The 20,510-nt window shown below is 38.7% G+C and overlaps 4 protein-coding genes and 2 pseudogenes across 5 annotated transcripts; all 6 read left to right on the top strand.

The window, feature by feature from the left end:
- Positions 1–25: 25 nt before the first annotated feature.
- Positions 26–2,403, top strand: LOC104779834 (putative exonuclease domain-containing protein At3g15140). Its single transcript, XM_010504236.3, has 6 exons — positions 26–413; positions 726–928; positions 1,208–1,288; positions 1,539–1,664; positions 1,801–1,924; positions 2,014–2,403. Exons 1-6 carry the CDS (start codon positions 153–155, stop codon positions 2,212–2,214), a joined length of 996 nt encoding a protein of 331 aa, XP_010502538.2. The 5' UTR covers positions 26–152; the 3' UTR covers positions 2,215–2,403.
- A 2,321-nt stretch (positions 2,404–4,724) lies between these two features.
- Positions 4,725–7,091, top strand: LOC104779825 (putative pentatricopeptide repeat-containing protein At3g15130 pseudogene; annotated as a pseudogene). Its single transcript, XR_015558448.1, has one exon. The product of XR_015558448.1 is annotated as a putative pentatricopeptide repeat-containing protein At3g15130 pseudogene (transcript).
- Positions 7,092–7,184: 93 nt separating this feature from the next.
- On the top strand, positions 7,185–9,249 carry LOC147949605 (F-box/kelch-repeat protein At1g24800 pseudogene; annotated as a pseudogene).
- LOC147949604 (uncharacterized) lies at positions 8,913–10,264 on the top strand. Its single transcript, XM_087509617.1, has 5 exons — positions 8,913–8,979; positions 9,091–9,257; positions 9,362–9,492; positions 9,601–9,647; positions 10,017–10,264. The coding sequence occupies exons 1-5, from the start codon at positions 8,913–8,915 to the stop codon at positions 10,262–10,264; spliced, it is 660 nt and encodes a 219-aa protein (XP_087365743.1).
- A 392-nt stretch (positions 10,265–10,656) lies between these two features.
- LOC104779818 (uncharacterized) lies at positions 10,657–18,248 on the top strand. Its single transcript, XM_087506391.1, has 6 exons — positions 10,657–12,655; positions 13,118–13,258; positions 13,382–15,143; positions 15,271–15,521; positions 15,760–16,619; positions 16,740–18,248. Exons 1-6 carry the CDS (start codon positions 11,078–11,080, stop codon positions 18,055–18,057), a joined length of 5,910 nt encoding a protein of 1,969 aa, XP_087362517.1. The 5' UTR covers positions 10,657–11,077; the 3' UTR covers positions 18,058–18,248.
- A 769-nt stretch (positions 18,249–19,017) lies between these two features.
- LOC104779811 (uncharacterized) lies at positions 19,018–20,365 on the top strand. Its single transcript, XM_010504202.3, has 2 exons — positions 19,018–19,859; positions 19,963–20,365. Exons 1-2 carry the CDS (start codon positions 19,203–19,205, stop codon positions 20,296–20,298), a joined length of 993 nt encoding a protein of 330 aa, XP_010502504.2. The 5' UTR covers positions 19,018–19,202; the 3' UTR covers positions 20,299–20,365.
- The last annotated feature ends 145 nt before the right edge of the window (positions 20,366–20,510 follow it).

Raw genomic sequence — 20,510 nt, 5'->3', positions numbered from 1 at the left:
CAGTTTGGTTTTTTAAATTCAATTTTGGTTCGATTTGGATTGGGTAAATTTGTTAACTAACAGTCAGTTCAGTAGCTTTATGTTTTCCCCAGTCTCTGAATAAGGGAAGCATCTTCTTCTTTTAATCGTCAAGCTCAAGCTATTCGACGAAAATGGCGTCCGCTTTCTCTGCATTTCGTGTTTCGATGTCGAGAATTAGTCCTTTCCGTGATAGCCGGTTCTCTTTTCCGTTCTCTTTAGCTCGTACCAAACGAATCATGTGCAACTCTTCGCACTATGTATCTTCATCTCCTTCTCCATCTGACATTTCTTCTTCGTCTCCTTCTCCTTCTACTTCTTCGTTGATGGAAACAAAAGAAATTGCGAGGTGGAGACCCATGTGTTTGTATTACACTCACGGGAAGTGCACAAAGGTTAACACGTCGCTACACTCGTAGTTCTTGTTAAATTTTGTTTTTGCTACAGCGGAATTAAATCCCATGTCTTCCTTGATTTCTGGGTGGTTCCTGCTTTGTGTGATTGTTACTAGACAAGCGCTTTGATACGAAACTTCTACCAACTATGCAATGTCTGCAACTTGTTCGATGAAATGTCTGAGCGAGATTTGGAACTTGTTAATTGTTTGTGTCTCGAGATCGTTATAGTTATTTCTTTACTCGTTTGTTATATACACCTAAATAATCGTTAAACATGGCTGATGAAGTTCACGTTGGTGTCCATACCAGATGGATGATCCTGCCCATTTGGAGATTTTTAACCATGATTGTTCCAAGGAGCTTCCAGTGACTGCTGCTGATCTTGAGAGAAAGAAGCCACAAGAATTCAACTTTTTCTTGGTTATTGACTTGGAAGGAAAAGTTGAGATTCTTGAGTTTCCTGTTTTGATCGTAGATGCCAATACCATGGAAGTCGTAGACTTGTTCCACAGGTTTATATAACAGCTTCCTATCTTTAATGACGTAACTCTTTTATTAATGGTCAAAGGGTCTTTGGGGTGTTTGAATGGTTTAGTTTTTGTGTCATTGGCGTAAGAACTTGTAAGTGCATAGTTAGACACAAGAACAGCTATTAAATTGATGTTCTTTAGGAGTTTTATTGCTCATAGCTAGATTTCACAAGTTGGTTTATTATGTGTTCTTTAAGAATTTTATTGCTCAATTTTACAATGTGGTTGATGATTTGTTCTTTGTTCTTTGTTCTTGGTAAGGTTTGTAAGACCCACAAAAATGAGTCAGCAAGCAATTAACAAATACATCGAAGGCAAGTATGGGGAACTCGGTGTTGATCGGTGTGCTACTTCTACCTTACTTCCGGGTGTAGATATAGATATGGCTACAGCGCTACAATGCTTGTTATGTTTTAATTGAACTAACCTGATCCTTTATGCATATGCTGCCAAATGCTTTAGTTGATTAAGTTCTGCTACCATAATTAGTAATAAATGGAATTAATTTAGAGTCTACAGACTTCTCCAAACATCTTTTTCCTCTCTTGGATTCTGAGACTGTTGCATTAACTTTTTCAAAGTCGAATTGCAGTGTGTGGCATGACACAGCTATTCCATTTAAGGAAGTTGTTGAGGAGTTTGAAGCTTGGTTAGCTGAGCATTGCTTGTGGGCTAAAGATACAGATGGGGCTCTGAACAACGCAGCTTTTGTAACCTGGTGAGAACTAACATTAAGAGCTGAGCTTCCTGTGTGAATATTTGATGTTGGTTTCCTTATGAACAGACACAGTTTCGTACGAGTGTCTTTAGAGCTCCTGCCATGTTTAGGATATTGATTAAGTTAATGTAATTAGTGGAAATTGGGATATCAAGACAAAGATTCCTGAACAATGCGTGGTGTCAAATATCAAGCTTCCGCCATATTTTATGGAATGGATCAATCTCAAAGACGTCTACTTGAACTTCTACGGCCGTGAGGTAACAACTTGGATAGATCTATATGTATCATCATCCTATTTGTATGTTATTATAAACTCATCAATAGTAAATGACATGACACATGACAGGCCAGAGGAATGGTGTCAATGATGAAGCAGTGTGGAATAAAGCTCATGGGAAGTCACCATCTGGGAATTGATGACACAAAGAACATCACGAGGGTGGTCCAACGGATGCTCTCAGATGGTGCAGTTCTTAAGATCACAGCTCGAAGAAGCAAATCCAATACAAGAAACGTCGAGTTTCTGTTCAAGAACAGGATCAAGTAAAGTTCTCAAGGATAAATAACAAACACAACAAGCTTGCCCCTTTATGATCCATAACAAGCTTATTTTTTTCACCAATTTTGCAAACTTTATACCAGCTTTATTTACAATGGTACAAGTTTATGTAGTGTATTTTTAATTGAACAATCTATATATATTTTTCTTTTTAATTGAAGATTATATACATGTAAACTTTGGCTTTTAAATTTATATATGATTGGATTGTTTTTTGGACACATAGATCATGGACTTCCAACAATTAAAATAAAAATAAAAATAAAAACAAAAAAGAAACTGTCAAAAATATAGTTTACTTCCTAAATAAATAAAAAAACAAAATTAGCAAGCACTTATTCGCTTGGCTTATGCATGTTATGCTCATTTGTAAAACATTTTAACACAAAATCAATAAACAATGAGTCATACAAATAAAAGAAACTCGATGAAACTAAATTACAATTAGATAGAAACGATTCTAACACATAGAGCATGAACCAAACTTATAAGTATTTGATTTAAAAAATCTTTAAAAATATGACAGTAAAACAAAATGACGATTTTTTTTAAAAATAATTACACTTAGACAAACAAAAAAGGACCAAACAAAAGGTTGCCTTATTTATAACACTGGTCACATTTTCGTTTTAAGTTTAAATTTCTAATTTAATAATAAAAAACATATTCAAAACTAAATCAAAAATATTCATTGACATATGATAACGACACAACATTATAAATGAATAAATAAAATATAAAATTAAAATAAAGGAAAACAACAAAATATAGCCAAACACATTAAAAAATGTACAAAAAATCAACAACATATAAATATAACCATAAATATAAAACCATAAAAAAAAATAACAGCAAACAACCCACAGGGGTGTCCTCCATAGTAGTATTGAATAGCACTGAAATAAAAAATGGATAACACAAACTTTGTAACATTAGTGTCTCTAGTAATAGGAGTTTGATTATTTCAATTAATTGAACAATAGTATTGAATAGCTACGTCGTTTATAGTAGAACAAAACGACACACATTCTTTAAATCATCTCCTCTATACCACTTAACCTCTGACGTTTTTTTTTGTTGTTGTGCATATCAGATCTCAATGAAACCCTGGAAGCCTTTAGGAATCGCTGGCTTACTGGGGTAGAGATGACTTGATACTTTCCAGGAGTGATGTTTTCACTATGACTCCATACACCCATAAACCTAATGTAGGGGTGTCAAAATGGTTCCAAATTTATGGATCAACCCAAACCAAACCAATTCAAAAACTTATTGGATTGATAATTTGAGTTTTAATGGATTAATGGATCAAAATGGTTTATGGGTTTGATGGATTGGGTTGAAATGGATTAAAATAAAATATTGATGAGTTAACTAAAACCAAACCAAACATAGTTGAATTGATTTTAAATACCAAATTAAACCGATTTTTCTTTTAATTAAATGAGTAACCGAATTGAACTTCTATAATTTTAGGATACTTACTTCTCTTGTGTTGGTGATCGTTTGTAATTTTAGGATCTTGATTGATTCTAGCGAGTGTTAGCCAGAAAGGCATAAACACACTCTTTCTTCTCTCTTATGCTTTTGTCTTGTTAGATTCTCTAAAGACTGAATTTGTAATTATTGATACAAATTGGAACTTTGCTGTTTGTGTCGTGAATGCTGAGCCTAGCTGAAATTGTTTAAAATTTCTGGTTTTCAAAATTTGAATAATTGGAGACATATATCATGTTTATCATAATTTGGATAATGTATAAAATTACACAAGCTTTGATGACTTTATAAAATTATACAAGGTCTAAATATCTGATTATGATATTAAGTGGATCAACTCATTTAACTCATTAATCCTTTAAGCTAAATGAGTTGTGGGTTGATCCAAACCATTTGCTTAATGAGTTGAGTTGACTCATTATCCATTCAATACTAAATCTTTATGGTTATGGATTGGTTTACCCAACTTGACACCCCTAACCTAATTTGAACCAACCTAGGCTATCCCTATAATCATAGATAATTTATTTACAAAGACAAGACCTGCAATTGTAGAGATTCTCCCAGATATTGTTCAGTAAATTCTCCGTGATTGTAGAGATATAGCCTAGGTTGGTTCACAAATCTACAAGGAAGATTCATGACAAGATCAACACATATGAGCAAAATGAACGAACAATGAAGCAATACGACCGATATAAAACATAAAAAGCAATACTGGCTAAGACATGAGCGGAAGAAAGTCCTCAAGATTGGGCCAGCATCAGAGCCAGTGGCGGATCTAGATAATATTTTTGAGGGAGTCAAAATATATTTATATATTAATATTAATTTAATTATTTTAAATAAATATTAATTTTATTTTAATTATAAATAAAAAATAATTTTATTTAGTTAGTGTTAAATAAATTAATAGTTGAATATAATATTTTTAAAAATGGTACACTAATAAACGTTAATGAAAACATAAAAGGGGAAAAAGACTAAAGCAAACAGGGTGCCAAAAAAGCCTCGAACTGCTGAATTGGGGGTCAAGGCAGAGTAATATAACAATAAATTGAGCTGAAGCTGTCAAACAAATTAAACATATAAATTTTAGTATATATATTTAACCGGGGGAAACCGCAAAGTCAAGTTTGAGATTCGTGTTTCATTTGTACCAAGAACTGATGAATCCGAATCAGCGACAAAACCTTGTTAGTATCTTGCGAGTTTGCACAAGGAAGGGGCTTTGTAATCAAGGGAGTCAAGTTCATTGTTTTCTTCTCAAGTCCGGATCGGGTTCTAATTTGATTACAAGCAACTATCTTATCGATATGTACTGTAAATGCAAAGAACCGCTGATTGCTTATAAGGTGTTCGACAGTATGCCTGAGAGAAACGTTGTTTCATGGACGGCTTTAATGAGCGGACATGTACTTAACGGTGACCTCAAGGGAACCTTATCTCTTCTCTCAGAAATGGGGCGTCAGGGTATTTACCCAAACGAGTTCACTTTCTCCACGAATCTAAAAGTCTGTGGTTTGCTTAACGCACTTGACAAGGGTTTGCAGATCCATGGGTTTTGCTTGAAGATTGGTTTTGAAATGATGGTTGAGGTGGGGAATTCTTTGCTTGACATGTATTCAAAATGTGGAAGAGTCGATGAAGCTGAGAAAGTGTTTTGGTTGATGGGAGATAGGAATCTTATAAGCTGGAACGCGATGATAGCTGGATACGTACATGCAGGGTATGGTAGTAAAGCTTTGGCTACGTTTGGGATGATGCAAGAGGCAAAGATAAAGGTAAGTCCAGACGAGTTCACTTTGACTAGCTTGTTAAAGGCTTGCAGTAGCACTGGTATGATTCATGCAGGGAAACAGTTACATGGTTTTCTAGTTAGGAGTGGGTTCCATTGTCCGAGTTCTGTTACCATCACGGGTTCTCTTGTTGATTTATATGTCAAGTGTGGAAATGTATATAGTGCTCGGAAAGCTTTTGATCAGATCAAGGAAAAGACTATGATCTCATGGAGTTCATTGATTCTTGGATATTCTCAAGAGGGTGACTTTGTGGAGGCGATGGGTTTGTTTAAGCAACTACAGGAGCTTAACTCCCGGATCGACAGTTTTGTTCTTTCTAGCTTCGTCGGAGTCTTTGCTGATTTTGCCCTCTTGCAGCAAGGGAAGCAAATGCAAGCGCTTGCTATTAAACTTCCATCTGGGTTAGAGACATCTGTTTCAAATTCAGTGGTGGACATGTATCTCAAGTGTGGATTAGTTGATGAGGCTGAGAAATACTTTGCTGAAATGCAGTTGAGAGATGTCATCTCCTGGACTGTAATGATCACTGGCTACGGGAAGCACGGGCTTGGCCATAAAGCTGTTGATACTTTTAACAAAATGCTGAGACATAACATTGTCCCTGATGAGGTATGTTATTTAGCTGTACTCTCAGCTTGTAGCCATTCTGGTATGATCAGAGAAGGTGAAGAACTTTTTTCTAAGTTACTAGAGACACAGGGACTCAAACCTAGGGTAGAACACTATGGGTGTGTAGTTGATTTGTTAGGACGAGCTGGTCGTTTGAAGGAAGCTAAACATCTGATTGACACAATGCCGATTAAACCAAATGTCGGAATATGGCAAACACTTCTTAGCCGCTGTCAAGTACATGGGGACATCGAATTAGGGAAAGAAGTGGGAAAGATTCTTTTGTGGATGGATGGAAACAATCCTGCAAACTACGTGATGATGTCCAACCTTTATGGGCAAGCCGGTTACTGGAACGAACAAGGGAACGCACGAGAGCTTGGCAGTATAAAAGGGTTGAAGAAAGAAGCTGGTATGAGCTGGGTCGAAATTGAGAGAGAGGTACATTTCTTCCGTAGTGGAGAGGATTCACATCCTCTGACACATATGATCCAAGAAACTTTGAAAGAAGTTGAAAGAAGACTAAGAGAAGAACTGGGATATGTTTACGGCCTGAAACATGAGCTGCATGATATAGACGATGAGTCGAAGGAGGAGAACCTTAGAGCTCACAGCGAAAAGCTAGCGATCGGTCTGGCATTGGCATCAGGCGGGTTGGACCAGAAAGGAAAGACAGTAAGAGTGTTCAAGAACTTGAGGGTATGCGCAGATTGTCATGAGTTCATCAAGGCGTTGTCTAAAATCACGAAAATATCGTTTGTTGTGAGAGATGCTGTTCGGTTTCACAGTTTTGAAGATGGTTGTTGTTCTTGTGGAGATTACTGGTGACCCTCAAGCTTGATTACTTCTGCTAAGCATACGAGCTGATACTGTATGTCATTAATTTGTTTTCTCCATTTTTAGAAATAATGTAACTGACGGTTTGTGTAATACAATTGTCAATATATTTTTATCCAATTTTTGGTTTTCTGTATATGTAAGATATGTAGTAGAGAGAAAGCCCTAGTTATATTTTTTTTTGTGAGACGGCGTGTGTCTGAAGTTGGAAGAATGAGTAAGAGGATATGCGATCTTCCACCGGAAGTGGTAGGGGACAAGATACTCGCCAAGGTTCCTATAACATCTTTGGCAGCAGTGCGATCCACTAGTAAATTATTGGACGCTTTATCCAAAGATTGGATTGTGGGTAAAGCAGTAGCAGCAGCATCAAAGCAGCAGTTTTTGGGGTTCATGACGATGGATTCCAAGGTTTGTTCGGTCAGATTCCATCTCCGCCGCAAGGAAGAAGAAGACTCAGTTGATCTATCTATAAAGCAGGTAAGCAGGTAGCTTTACTTGATCAAGTCGAGGTATCTACAGTTTTTCACTGCGGCGGCTTATTGTTATGCGTCCTCAAGGACAACTCGAGGCTCTTGGTGTGGAATCCTTATTTGGGGCAAACAAGGTGGATAGGACCCAATACAAGTTTCCACAGAGTAGACAGGTATGCTCTGGGATACGACATTAACCGTAACCACCACAAAATCTTGAGGTTTGTGGATAATTGCATCCATTCAATACACTATTTCGGGTTCGAGATCTATGACTTTGGGTCTAACTCATGGAGGGTTCTAGACGTCAGACCCGACTGGGAGGTAGAATTCTATCAGCGTGGCGTGTCTTTGAAGGGAAATGCTTATTTCTTTGCTCATGAGAAGGAAGGGCTTGATTTTTTTGCTCCCGTACTAAGAGAATCCAGCGGTGAAATGGAGGAGGACGAAGTTGAAGATTTCTTACTCTGTTTTGATTTTACAACAGAGAGATTTGGACGGCGTCTGCCTATTCCGTTTCACTCTTATATTGAAGATACTGTGACCCTCTCATGTGTTAGAGAAGAACAGCTCGCCTGCTATTCTGTGTTTAAAAAAGCGTCGCCTAGGCGCGCCTGGGCGAGAGGCGAGGTGATTATAAGGGTGTAGCGCCTCTAGTAGACGAGGCCAGGCGGTAGACCAAAGGCGCTCGCTTCGGGACGCCTTGCCATGGAGCCCGCCTCATCTCGCTTAGCGCCTGCAATTGTAATAGGTAATATATGGTTAAACCTCAATATCTTCTCAATATTTTCTCAATATTTTCTCAATATTTGCTTACTTAAAATGTTTCTAGAATGATTTTGTTGATTGCCGTGAATTTATTGCTAGAAGCCCTAAACTTTTGATGATGATGAGACGGATTTTTAGGCTTTGTGTTTAAGTTTTAAACTTTCGTTGGATTTGCTTCTACTTTGTTTTCATTTCTCTGTTTCACACTCATGATTGGCTTTGGCTTTGGCTTTTCCTTTGTTTTCAAATCTCTGTTATAACTATTATTGGGTTTCTCTCTTTCTCTATGTTTCAATTTCAAATGATAAGCTATTGGTTTTAGACTCAGGTTGTGCTTACATGGTAAGGAATCGATGATTTATGACTAACCTTATGTCTGTTTTTTGCAGTTGCGCCTCATACACCAAAGGCGTGGGGCGAATCTCGCCTAGGCGCAGGGCGCCAAACCTACCCTCTGTCGCCTCACCTCGCCTCTCGCCATTTAAAACACAGCTGCTATTTCAGCGGGGTGGAGACTCAATTGAAACATTGGAGATTTGGCTTACCACTAAGATTGATCCTAGTGCTGTGTCTTGGAGCAATTTTTTTAATGTGGATATGAGACCACTACTCACTGATGCTCTTTGGCTTACCACAAAGCTTATATATTCTGATGACACTGATTTCAGTTGATATTGAAATCCTCAGGAGCTATGAGTTGATGGAGAAGATGTTAAAGGTTTATGTTTGCAAAGAAGGAGATAAACCAATAATGCATCTGAAGGCTGGTTTATGAAAATAAGTGAATCCAACAACAACAAATTTGCCACAAAGGAAAACGACCTAGAATCCTAGAATGGAATCCTAGAATGGCACGAGGAAATGGAATCCTAGAATAGCACCTTATAGTCCTTCGAGAAGATCATCATCATCATCATCTGTTTCCAAGATACTGCGTATCTCGTCACCGACCTCGTCTCCACCTTCTTCGACCACTCCTACCGGCGCTGGTTATATCGAACACGAGGATACTCTCGCTGGAATTGCCATCAAATACGGTGTTGAGGTATTATAGTTTAAAAAGCTAAATGAATCGTGTGTACAAGGATTGTTTTTTTCTTTTTGGGGGCTTGTGTGTGCTTTTTTTAATGAAGTGTGGTGATTGATCAGGTTGCAGATATTACGAAGCTGAATGGGCTTGTAACTGATCTTCAGATGTTTGCTCTCAAGTCTCTCCGGATACCATTACCTGGCAGACATCCTCCTTCCCCATGCTTATCTAATGGCTCTCTTAATCTTGGGTATTTTTTTAGCCTCTTCATCCTCTCTTCGTGGTATGTAGTCTGTGACAGTGTGACTTATAAGGTTTTTGCAGAACTTGAGCTGTTTACATTAGATTACCTGTAAAGTTATGCTGTTGTGCATTTCCCAAGTAACATTAAGAAACTTAGACTAGGTTAGCAAGCTCATTGAAAGAAGTTTCCATAAGATCAAGATAGTATTAAGGAGCGACGATATCAAACCAAGATGGGTACAGCTTTACCTTGTAAAAGAACTGTTTTGACATTTTGAATTCTGTTGTTCGTCATGTCACCACAGAACCAAAGTTACTACTGGAAAAATGTAAAGTTTCTATCTGCGCTAGAGTTTGTGCAGCAGGCTATGAACTCTTAAGTTTACTTTATCTTGATTAGTTCCTTACAACCAATGTTCTTTAAAGCAAGTAAGAGAATGAGTAAAAGTAGAATTAAGTAGAGTCTACTGATTTGCATTAAAGGACATCCACATATCAAAGTAATCATATTCCCATGAATTCTTCTTGCAGAGAGGGGTGTTCGAAGCAAGCTTTATTGTCAAGCAAGCAATGGCAACAACCAAGACGTATTGTTTGACTCCTTCCAGTCTTTGAAATTGAAGCCTTCAGAAAAGAAGGTGTCTCCAGCCATGAACTCCTTGCAAGGATACTATGGATTGAAACCAAAAAACAGAAGAGCTTCTGAAGGTTTTGATATGGCTGTGTCCAAGAAGAAAGAGTCTTCTCATCTCCAAGACGATGATCAGTACCTATCATGATAGTCAAACGTATCCACTAAATTGTAAGGTAAAAAAAAAAAAAAAGAATAATAGAATAGTACTAGCAAACTTCATTTTATTTGGCGATGTTTCCATCTTCCATAGGCTGCTCTCTTCCATATTTTGAAGGTTTTTGATTTATTATTTATTATAACCCTTCAATGACATTTCAACACTTGACGTACCATATTAACTGGTTCCGGCTGATAAAAATGATATTGATAGGCGGCAACTTTTAGTACGAAAATAGCATCCAAAACAAAAAGAGAGGCCCAGGACTAAAGCCCAATTTCGGCCTTAAGAGCTGCGTGTGTTAAGTCAACTCGAATCTTATTGGTTCTTGAGAAATCGACGGTTACGTTAACTGGGAATCACGCGGCTGAGATTCACTCGCTTCAAATGAGCGTGGCTAATTTATTTTATATCAATTCACCCATTTTCTAGTTTTTTTTGTTAATTTGACTAGCGCCACCGTGGAGACCCAAAACTCCGAGGCAAATTGAGGAAGAGTTATCACCGGAGAGACGAACTTCTCGGAGGGAAGGAGGTTTCGATTGTATCATTACAATCCTAATTTCTCAAGTTAAATTAGTCGAAAATTAGGATTGAGGGTTTGGGTTTATTCGGATTAGATTCTGCCAAATAAATGGGCTGATCATTGAGTTGCTCTGATGCGTTTTCTTAAGCACCTCCGTCGCGATACACTGCTTCACGGAGCTTGATTTCGGAAGGCGTATGGTTCGGTGAGTTTTTCTTATGTTCATTTGGTTCAGCATTGAGAAGAACAGTTGTTGTATGCGTCTTTGATTCGTCATGAAATCATCGCATGAGGTAAGAAAGAATCCTTTGGGTTCTCCTTCTGTGAAGAAGAGTAAGAAGCTGGCTGCAATATGTGAGGAGGAATACAAAAAAAACCATGGAGATTCGATAGACAGAGATGATGGTGGTGGTGGGTCTGGTGGGTTAGCTTGTGCTGACTCTGAACTTCGGCGGAGCTCTAGGGTCAGGAAGATACCGTCCATCTTGGACGCTTCTCCTGCTCCTCCAAAGAAACGGCAGCGTTTTAATAATCGCGGGGATAGGAGGTCCAGTAGTATAGAGAGAGTGACTAAGGAGGAGAAGGGGGATTTGGATAGCCCGGATGGTTGGAAATCTAGGTTGAGGTCAAGGAGGAGGAACGTCGGTTTTCAAGCGAGTAGGAGACAGAGAGGTGCGGTTAAGGGGAGAAGAAAGCACGTTTTCAGAGATAGTTCCTATGAGTTGAGTGAAAAAGCAGTGGCAAGAGAAAGGGAAGAGGAAAGTGGATCCCCTAAAGGTGGGAAGCTGATTAAAACAAAAGCGCCAGTGGAAGTTACGGAATCCGAAAGTTCGGAAGATGAGGGAAAAGAGTCAGATACCAGTAATTCTGAAGAGGAATCAATGCAGGCTGACAGTGAAATTAGAGAGAAAGATGAGAAGAAGAAGAAGGCTACTAAAAGATCCGTTGTTCTAGAGAGTGAGAATGAAGTTGATGGAACGGAGACTGAGAGCGAGGAGGTAACCGACACTACTGACAGTGAGACTGATGATAGTGATGAAGAGGGGGAAAGTGAGACTCAAGGTAGTGCAGAGAAGACAGGAAGTGAGACTCAAGGTAGTACAGTGAAGACAGGAAGTGAGACTGAAGCTAATGTGGATGAAATGAGAGATGATACTAATGTTAGAATGGAAGCAGTGCAAAATGAAAGTCGGAATCAAATGGAGGGATTGGTAAATGAGATTGAGATGGGAGTTGAAGATGTGATTACGGAGATGGGTGTAATAGTTTCTGGAAGTGGAAATGGCGCTGGTATACTGGAGGATGATAATGATATTGCTGATAAAGTTAAGAACATAAAAGAAGATGCTTTACATCCTGAACAACTTCACGAAGCTAGCATCGAGGTTAATGAGAGTTTGAAGCAGAATGATGACATCGGAGAGCCAGGTGTTTCTAGTACACCATCTCATGATAAGACCGAAGAACTAAGTGAGTTTCTCATTAGAGTGGATGAAAGTGTGGAAATGCTTGATGAGTTGCCTATTCAGAATGAAACTTGCAAGAAGGTAGTCGACTCAATTTGCACTTCATTAGATAGACTTGGTAAGCCAATCTTCAAACAAACCAGACGATGTGGTTTATGTGGAGTTGGTACTGATGGCAAACTCCCAAAGAAGTTGATGCAAGATAATGGTGACAGTAACGTAGAGGAACATAGTGGGTCTTCGTCGTCAGAGGAGCCAATTTATGACATCTTGGATGGTTTTGGCGATGATACTGGATGGCTTGGCCGTCTACTGGGTCCTATAAATGATCGTTTTGGAATTTCTGGAACTTGGGTTCATCAGAATTGTGCCGTATGGAGTCCAGAGGTAATGTGTGGTTCTGATTATATGACACAACACATCTTTTGATTGCTTAGGTTGCATTTACATGTGTTTCTCACTTCAATGTTATATATGTTTCTATGGGTTCATTTACACACATTGTTTGTTCAATTCTGTCACAGTATTATCACTTCTGGTGTTTTTTCTCTCGCCTAATCTTTCGTTGTTCTGTGATTTTGTTTCGTAACTATTGATATATCTCTCATGGTTGTATTTTCCATTGCTGTACTTGATGAAAATGTAATACAACAGTTAAAGAGCAGAATATACAAAAAGGCTTGTCAAATTTCTTGATTTTCTAGGCTTTTCTATTCCTTGATCTAAGCAATACAAAGGGTCTTGGCATTTATTTATCTGTTGTAACTATGCTCTTACTGTCGTCTCAGTAATTTCCCTTTTACTGAACTCTGTTTTCCGTAAACGTTAATGTTTACTCTTTTACTGCAGGTTTATTTTGCTGGTGTAGGATGCTTAAAGAATATAAGGGCGGCACTTTTCAGAGGGAGGTCTTTAAAATGCACTCGTTGTTCAAGACCTGGGGCAACCATTGGTTGTCGGGTTGATCGATGTCCAAGAACCTATCATTTGGTCTATTACTACTCCCTTTCTGGTTTCCCTTCCTCACCTGAGATATAGGCTAACTAACTTGCAGCTGGAAATGTTACTGTATCTTGCTCTGACAATTTCTCTGTGGTGTTCTGTATTTCGCAGCCTTGTGCACGAGCTAATGGTTGCATCTTTGATCACCGTAAATTTCTCATTGCTTGCACAGACCATAGACATCATTTCCAACCCTATGGTCGTCAATGTCAAGTCAGAATGAAGAAGATGAAAGCCAAGAGGATGCGATTGGAGATGAAGAAACACTCAAATGATGCCTGGCGTAAGGATGTAGAAGCCGAGGAAAAGTGGTTTGAGAAGTGTGGTGAAGATGAAGAATTTTTAAAACGTGAAAGCAAGAGACTGCATCGAGATCTGTTAAGAGTTGCCCCTGAGTATATTGGGGGATCTGATTCTGAAAGTGGAAAGGCATTTGAGGGATGGGACTCTGTTGCTGGGCTTGAGGGTGTAACTCAATGTATGAAAGAGGTTGTTCTTATACCCTTACTATATCCAGAATTCTTTGATAACTTAGGACTTACACCTCCAAGAGGTATCCTCTTGTATGGACATCCTGGAACTGGAAAAACTCTTGTGGTTCGAGCGCTGATCGGTTCCCTTGCTCGTGGTAATAGAAGGATTGCCTACTTTGCCCGTAAAGGGGCAGACTGTCTGGGAAAATACGTTGGTGACGCAGAGCGCCAGTTGAGGCTTTTGTTTCAGGTCGCTGAAAAATGCCAACCATCCATCATCTTTTTTGATGAAATAGATGGTCTCGCTCCCAAGCGGTCAAGGCATCAAGATCAAACACATAGCTCTGTTGTATCCACATTGCTTGCTTTACTAGATGGCTTAAAGTCGCGTGGCTCAGTGGTGGTCATAGGTGCAACAAACTACCCTGATGCTATTGACCCAGCGTTAAGGAGACCTGGGAGATTTGATAGGGAGATATATTTTCCACTACCATCCGTCGACAATAGGGCTGCAATCATCTCACTCCATACGAGGAAGTGGCCTAAGCCAGTGTCTGGATACTTGCTCAAGTGGATTGCTAAAGAAACTGCCGGTTTTGCTGGTGCCGATATACAAGCTCTCTGCACACAAGCTGCCATGATTGCCTTAAATAGGAGTTTCCCTTTGCAAGAATCTTTGGCCGCTGCAGAGTTGGGAGTGTCTAGTAGTAATCGTGCTGCTCTTCCATCCTTCTCAGTTGAAGAAAAAGATTGGTTGGAAGCTTTATCCCGCTCCCCACCCCCATGTTCACGTAGAGGTGCGGGAATAGCAGCTAGTGATATATTTTCTGCCCCGCTTCCTACTTACTTGGTGCCTTCTCTGTTGCGACCCTTGTGTTCTTTACTTGTTGCTTTTCATCTTGAAGAACGTATCTTGCTACCACCTCTTCTTTCCAAAGCTGCGGTTGATGTCCAAAATGTGATCCGTTCTGCTTTGAGCGACAAAAAGATAACTGAGGGTGGTTGGTGGTCTCATGTTGATACTCTTCTCCAAGATGTAGATGTTGTAAAGGATATAGTACAAAGACTTTCTTATGCTGGGATACTAGATGGAGGTTGTGACTTGGTTAGATCTGTTGCAAGCATTCCTGGTGCTGACGACTGTAGTTTGGGTTCTGCACAATTCATGGTACACAGAGTTTGCCGACATCCTGGGATTCTGGGAAGTGCTTCTGTAGACTCAACGAGCAAGTCAGGGTTCCAACTGCTTATTGCTGGAGGACCTAAATCTGGTCAACGACATCTTGCTTCTTGTATCTTGCATTGTTTTATTGGTAATGCAGAGATGCAGAAGATAGACACAGCAACAATTTCACAAGAAGGAAATGGGGATCTGGTGTTAGGCATAACTCACTTGTTAAGTACGTATTTTGTTATATAATTTCCATGCTGTTACTTCAGTATTGAGGATATTTAATCATTCACATAACATTTTTCTGTTTAGTCTTGCATACAATTTCGTAACTGGAATATCTTGTCTGCTTGTAGTTAAATGTGCTAGCAGGAAATCATGTGTTGTATTCATGCCAAGGATTGACTTGTGGGCTGTAAAGACAGAAACTCCACTGAGTGAGGAGGTCGAGTGTGATGATGATTCTGTAAAGGAAAATTGTTCTGCCATTTTTCCAGAGATGGGAGAGGAAAAGGCATTGCAGAATGCTGCTCAAGTTTCCCATGCTTGGAACACATTTTTTGAGCAAGTAGAATCGTTGCGAGTTTCCACAAAGATGATGATTCTGGTATGCTTAACTTCTTACATAATATTGTTTTCTTCAATATATTTTCCTTGTTTCGGCAGTAGTTAATAATGGGCTGTCTGGACTTCTTGTTAATTTAGTTACAGTAATTTTGGTTAGTCATTTTTTTTTCCATCTTTTTGTGAAGGGTGGTAATGTAAGCTGTGTACTATGCTTTTTGTTGATTACCAGTCTCTGAGAAGACAGTCTCTATACTAAAATTGTTTATTTTTGGTGATAGGCTACTTCTGGCATGCCCTACAAACTCCTGCCTGCTAAGATACAACAGTTCTTTAAGACTGACCTTTCAAAGGAGTATCAGCCAACTATGTCTGAGGCTGTTCCACAATTCACTGTACAAGTCACGGAAAATTCTGACCAGGATATAGCCATTGACCTGTCTGCTACTGAGTTGTCAAGGCGGGCAGTCCAAGTTTTCCTTCATTTGGTGCATCAGAGAACCCATACTCACTGTGACATACAGAAGAAATACCAAAGAGAGGATCCTGACCACGGTTGCAGAGATGCAGGTTATCAGAATAATACTGATCATGGCGCAAGGGAAGAAGCAGTTGGTAAATCAAAACCTCTTGATGATGGCTCTTTAAAAGTTCCACCATTACCTATCAACATTAATGTGAAAGCGAAATCAAGCCTGCAGTTAGCTGTCTCCACATTTGGTTATCAAATTCTACGGTATCCTCAGTTCGCTGAACTTTGTTGGGTTACATCAAAGCTTAAGCAAGGGCCAAGTGCAGATGTTTCTGGTCCTTGGAGAGGATGGCCATTCAATTCGTGTATCACTCGTCCTTGTAATTCCTCAGAGCAGATTATAACTGCTTCCGACTCCAACAATGTTAAAGGGAAAGATTCATCGGGTATTGTCAGAGGCCTTATTGCTGTTGGATTATCAGCGTATAGAGGCACCTATTTATCACTGAGGGAAGTCTCCATTGAGGTACGAAAAGTTCTTGAGCTCTTAGTTGGACGGATCAGTGTAAAAATCAATGCTGGAAAGGACAGATGTCGATATATTCGAATTTTGTCTCAAGTTGCTTATCTGGAAGATTTGGTTAATAGTTGGGTATATGCAATGCGAAGGTACGCCTTAAAGTATATTGTTTTATGTATGTTTGTTCTAACACATACATAACTTCATTGTTTTAAGTATATGTTTGTTCTTACACAGAGACATATCTAACACAACTTCATTGTTTACAGTTTCGAATCGACCACTCAAACAGAGTCGACGAATCCATTGTCATGTTCTGTACTCAATACATCAGTGAGTTATGAGCCAACTGAGCAAGGAACATCTGATCAATTAAAAGGGTTAGAACAAGACCCGAAACAAGATACCCAAAACATGAATTTGCCAGACCCTGTAATATCTAGTAATCTTACCGATAGTCATCAGCCAGTTCTAGAGATTGCAAATGGTCGTTGTGGAACAAATCATGAACCTTTTCGTGAAGATACTGGACATCTTACAATCCAAAGTACGGATGGCTTAAGTTTGGTCAAAGAAAATGGTGATGTTACCGATAGTCATCAGCCAGTTCTAGAGATTGCAAATGGTCGTTCTGGAACAAATCATGAACCTTCGCGTGAAGATACTGGCCATCTTACAACCCAAAGTATGGATGGCTTAACTTTGGTCAAAGAAAATGGTGATGATATTTCGAATACTGAAATAATGATCGAGGATTCAGGAGTTAGTTCCTTACAGCAGGCTGCTCTTCTTGATCTTAACTCTCCTGCAGCCGACCATGAAAAGAATGAAACTCACCATGGATCATGCGAGGTAGAAACTACAACAACAGCCATTGCCTTTCAAGGAGAGACTGCCCTAGAAAATCCTAATGGATCGGGGGAGTTCAATACTCTCTCCCTGGAAGATCCCGACAAATCAGCTGACTTAGATCATGGTAAAGCCTGGGACGGAGTTCATGCCTTAGAATCTGCAAGCAACATGCCCGAACAAGTTAAACAAGTTGAAAAGACTGCAAGAACTAATCCTCTGGATGACCCTAGTTTGGTGTGTTTATACCGGTGCTGCTCCCACTGTGTCTCCATCCTCCAAGATTCGATGCATAAATTAGTTACTCGCGAATTGAGAGTTGGTAGAAGTTACATCACAACAGAGGGTATACATGATGCGGTTTCGTCATTATCAGTCGAGCTTATTGCTGCTGTTAGAAAGTTCATCTCTCCCAAAAACGATGGTACTACACAGGAAGCAAAGACTGAAGATCACGATGGATATCCAGAAAAAGAAGCATGTTCTTGCAAACGCTTATCCGGTAATTTTCTTGCCTCAGTTGAATGTTGCAGTCACTCTGCTGAAGAGCGAGGGAGCTTGGATGAAGCAAACAGATATCCTAGCCCTAAGACTTGGGTTGAACCACAATTCATTTTCAAAGATGGAATATTGGTTCCGGTAAGTACTGAAGATGACCGCTCTTTGCATTGTAAATATGATAGACTCTGCCTTGGTTCTCTCGTAGAGTTAATTGCAACTGAGATGAAGCCTTTTTGATTGATTCATCTTTTATCTTTTGTTACCCGTTTTAACTGGTGTCTCTTCCATTGATTTTTGCTGTACTGGTAAACTAATTTAGCTCAGGTATGAAAAAATATATACATTTTACTGAGGGTTTACATTTTCTGTATTGTTACTAATTAATACTGGATCTTTCTCTTGAGATAATTGTGATGAGATTAGCATTAGTATCTTGAGCATTGTCAACAAATCTTCAGGTACGCAGCTAGATTGACTGATTTAGCTTTGGCCGCATGTCACCTGATAAAGATTACGGCTGATGAACATAGTTATTGTTAAATCATACTAGTATATAAGTATATAGCATATGCAATGTCACACTATAATTGGAGAAGAATATGTAGGTTCAGAGCTCGAGAGAGTAAATGCTTTTACATTACATGTAAATTATGATATTATCACCAATATCTTTGTATTTATTAGGTTACTATAATTCGTAGCTGTCGCGTAGGAGGCGATGGATAACAAATAATATTATTTAATACTATAGAAAACCCAATTTGTTACATGTTAGTTTAAGAATCACATGGCATGTTGACTGTCATGACAGGGCTTATTATGCCGTTTCTTAGCAATCATATCTTTTGTTGAAAACCTTATTTTTCTTAGTTGTTGCCAGAAATCCTCTTGATTTGTTTTTTGTAATTTTGGTTTAGTTATCCACTTAACAATACTTAATTATTGGGTTATTCTTTTCCAGAAATACATTTGGTTTATATATTTACAACAAGATGTTTTTGTATCACTGCAACTTTAAAATAAGTGGAGTCAAAAATATTTCCCTAGAAGTTAAAATATATTGATTCCAAAATTCAGAATAATTGAAAAATGAAAAAATCTTATAATTAAGGAAAATTTCTAAAATTTCTTTCCCTTTTTGTTTTACTCATATCTTATTCTTTTATTTTTTGTACCAAAACAAAAAACATTGACTCCACATAAAAACATTGAAAAATAATGTAAAAAAACTAAAATAAGTGCTGAATGGTTGCCCACATGGGCACCTCTTAATAAGTCTCCAGAATCTATGCTTCAAATACAAACCGAACAAAAGAAGAAGAAGAAGAAACAAGAACTCATACTTATCTCTTTTTGTTATCTCTTGTCTGAACTAAAAAAAAATGGAATCTGCTTCGAATGATCATCAAGAATTAGAACAAATCGAAGCCATCGATGATCTTCTCGAAGATTTCTGGTTCTTTGACAACTTACTTGACAGAAGATCAAGGATCTTGAGGTACTGTCATTCAGATCCTTACCCTTTTTCTCCTTCACCTTCTTCTTCTTCTTCTTCCTCCACTTGTCCCAAACCCGAAGTTTCGAAAATTGGAGATTCGGATTCGGAGAACAAGCTCCTAAAAGCTTCCACTGGGGAAGACTCTGTTCCACCGCCGTGTATTGAGAAAAAAGAAGGTGCAGGCGAGCCTGAGAAGATAAAGAAGATGAGGATACAGTTCTCTGAGAAGATTAGGGTTCAAGAACGAAGAACTTACTTGAAGAAGAAGGAACCTATGATTCGAGAAAAGGGAATAAAAGACAGTTCGAGAAGAAACAGAACAGGTAGTAGTTCTAGTAATAGTGTCCAGTGTTGTTCGATGGGAGGGAGTTTGCAGAGAACTCAGACGTTACCGAGTTACATAGGAAGAGAAGACGATGGAAATGAGTTTCAAGATCAGGAGGTTGATGATTCAAGAATGGGATTCTTGATCCGTGAAGCCATCGCTAGCTCTTCTTCTTCTTCTTCTGAATTTACTCCAACAAAACAGAACACTTCAAAGGTGATCTCTCTTTTTTACATTACTCTTATCTAATACTTGGATGATTTGATTAAATTGTTGAGACTTTTGAAGTTGATCAGAAAAGTTTCGAAACTTTGTGCAGCTTTCAAGCATTCCAAGGCATAGACCACCGAGAAACTCAAGATCAGAAGAGGCTATTCAAGAACTGGTCGTCAAAGCACAAAAGACCCCAAACCCAAAAACGCTGCGTAAAACATTAAGCAGCATCGACACGAAAGAGATCATGATGTTGAAGGATTTGGACATTGATTCAGAGAAGAAACAAGAAGAACAAAAACAGAGGAGAGTCCCACGAGCCGCTGGGGTGGTTGGACAGCCGATCCCGGTTTGGGTTCCAAAGGATTCAAGTAGAGACATGAAAGCTCAAATCAAGTTTTGGGCTCGAACCGTCGCAAGTAATGTTCGACAAGAATGCTGATATTGATAACATTATTCTCATTCACAACAAGATGCTTCTAATATATATACAACACTTCACTTCTGAATCTCATTCTTTTGTTCCCTTTTGTTAAAAAAACATTCATTTATCATTTCACCTACAACAAGGATAAAGAAACATAATAATGGGTTTTGTGATTTTAGGGCAAAAGCAAATTGAAGTAATAGTTTATATGATATAGAATCAAGTGA

This window comes from Camelina sativa, chromosome 1 (assembly GCF_030686135.1).
Source record: "Camelina sativa cultivar CO46 ecotype springtype chromosome 1, ASM3068613v1".
NCBI lineage: Eukaryota > Viridiplantae > Streptophyta > Magnoliopsida > Brassicales > Brassicaceae > Camelina > Camelina sativa.
This window is presented reverse-complemented; position numbering and strand designations above follow the sequence as displayed.